Source organism: Volvox carteri (assembly GCF_000143455.1).
Source record: "Volvox carteri f. nagariensis unplaced genomic scaffold VOLCAscaffold_229, whole genome shotgun sequence".
NCBI classification, from domain to species: Eukaryota; Viridiplantae; Chlorophyta; class Chlorophyceae; order Chlamydomonadales; family Volvocaceae; genus Volvox; species Volvox carteri.
Window position 1 is genome coordinate 1 of NW_003307767.1, and position 1,295 is coordinate 1,295.

The following is a 1,295-nucleotide window of genomic DNA, read 5'->3' on the forward strand; positions in this document are numbered from 1 at the left end:
AGACGGCACCTTGCCGTACGCCCTCAGCTAGCTCCCCGCCCACCCTTTTCCCCTTGTCCCTTGTTGTGTAAGGGGCATGACAAGAGTGTACACTCCGGCGGTGTCTGGGCTCTTCGCTAAACCCGCACTCCCTGGAAACCCCCAGCCCCCAACATGACGGCAGTTGAATCTTTTGACTTCTGCATCGCCCCTCCCCTCCCCTCCCCTCCCCTCCCGTCCCCCAACTCCCAGGTTGAGGCCTCCAACGGGTTGCTCCTCTCCGCCTTCAGCGACCCCCGGCAGGCGGTTCGCTGCTGCCTGGCGCTGGTTGAGGCCATGCCGGGGCTGCCCTGGCCGACAGCGTTGCTGGAGAACGAGCTGTGCGAGGAGCTGGCGGTGGCCAGGTTCGACTCCCGGGGAGCGGTTTCTCGGGAGCTGCTGTTCAGGGGACTGAGGCTCAAGGTGCGGGAGAGGGAGAGGGAGAGGGAGAGGGAGTTTTAATTTCATATCAGAAGAAGAGGGAGTTGGAAATTGTGTGATGTGGAAGTGGGAAGAGGAGGAAATGCTCGTACTTTTGGATTACGAACACCCTGCCCCTCACCTCCGCTCAAGTTATGTTCCCCCACCCCGGTGCGTATGTATGTATGTACGCGTGCCTATTCGGGTATTTGGATCTCAGGCGGGGCTGGACTTCGGCACTGTTCATGCCACCATTAACCACGCTACTGGACGAGTGTCGTACAGGGGCCGTGTCATGAACCGCGCCTCTCGTATCGCCTCCAGTGCTTCCTCCGGACAGGTGGGCAGCGGTGTGTGTGTGTGTGTGTGTCTGTGTGTGTGTCTGTGTGTGTGTGTGTCTGTGTGTGCGTCTGTGTGTCTGTGTGTCTGTGTGTCTCGGCTCCTCCGGATATAAGGCCCACTCGGCCCTCGATCAGAGAGGGACATACACATGCACATGTACATAAATATACATATCTATTATAATATATGCTTTTATCGCAGCGAAGTTTGAGATATAATAGGTGAGGCAGTTTATTTTATTGTGTGACAATGCTCTGCCATATTGATGGCGCGAATGTCTGCTCGCGTATGCGCACTGATGTGCATGTACGGCATGACGTACGATAGTTGGCGGCAACGCGCTAGCAGGCATGGACACACGCAGTTGTGTCTTTGCCACGTAAGATGGAGGCGGACGCGCTTTTCAGTCAGGATTGTACGTGTACGGAAAAGCACTAGTAGCTGGTCTGGGTCATTTTTTCTGTGATGTGGATGGCGGAGGTGGCCCTCTGCGGGAATATGGGGGGGGTGATGGC

The 1,295-nt window shown here is 56.6% G+C and overlaps 1 protein-coding gene across 1 annotated transcript in view; it reads left to right on the plus strand.

Moving 5' to 3' along the window:
• Positions 1-231: 231 nt before the first annotated feature.
• The window catches only part of VOLCADRAFT_100917 (uncharacterized protein), a gene marked incomplete at both ends in the record, with an annotated part of 1,947 nt that continues 883 nt past the window's right edge, over positions 232-1,295 (plus strand). Inside the window, 2 exons of the mRNA XM_002959409.1 lie at positions 232-441; positions 659-778. Coding sequence (XP_002959455.1) covers positions 232-441; positions 659-778 — 330 coding nt within the window. The remainder of the gene's footprint in view (positions 442-658; positions 779-1,295) is intronic.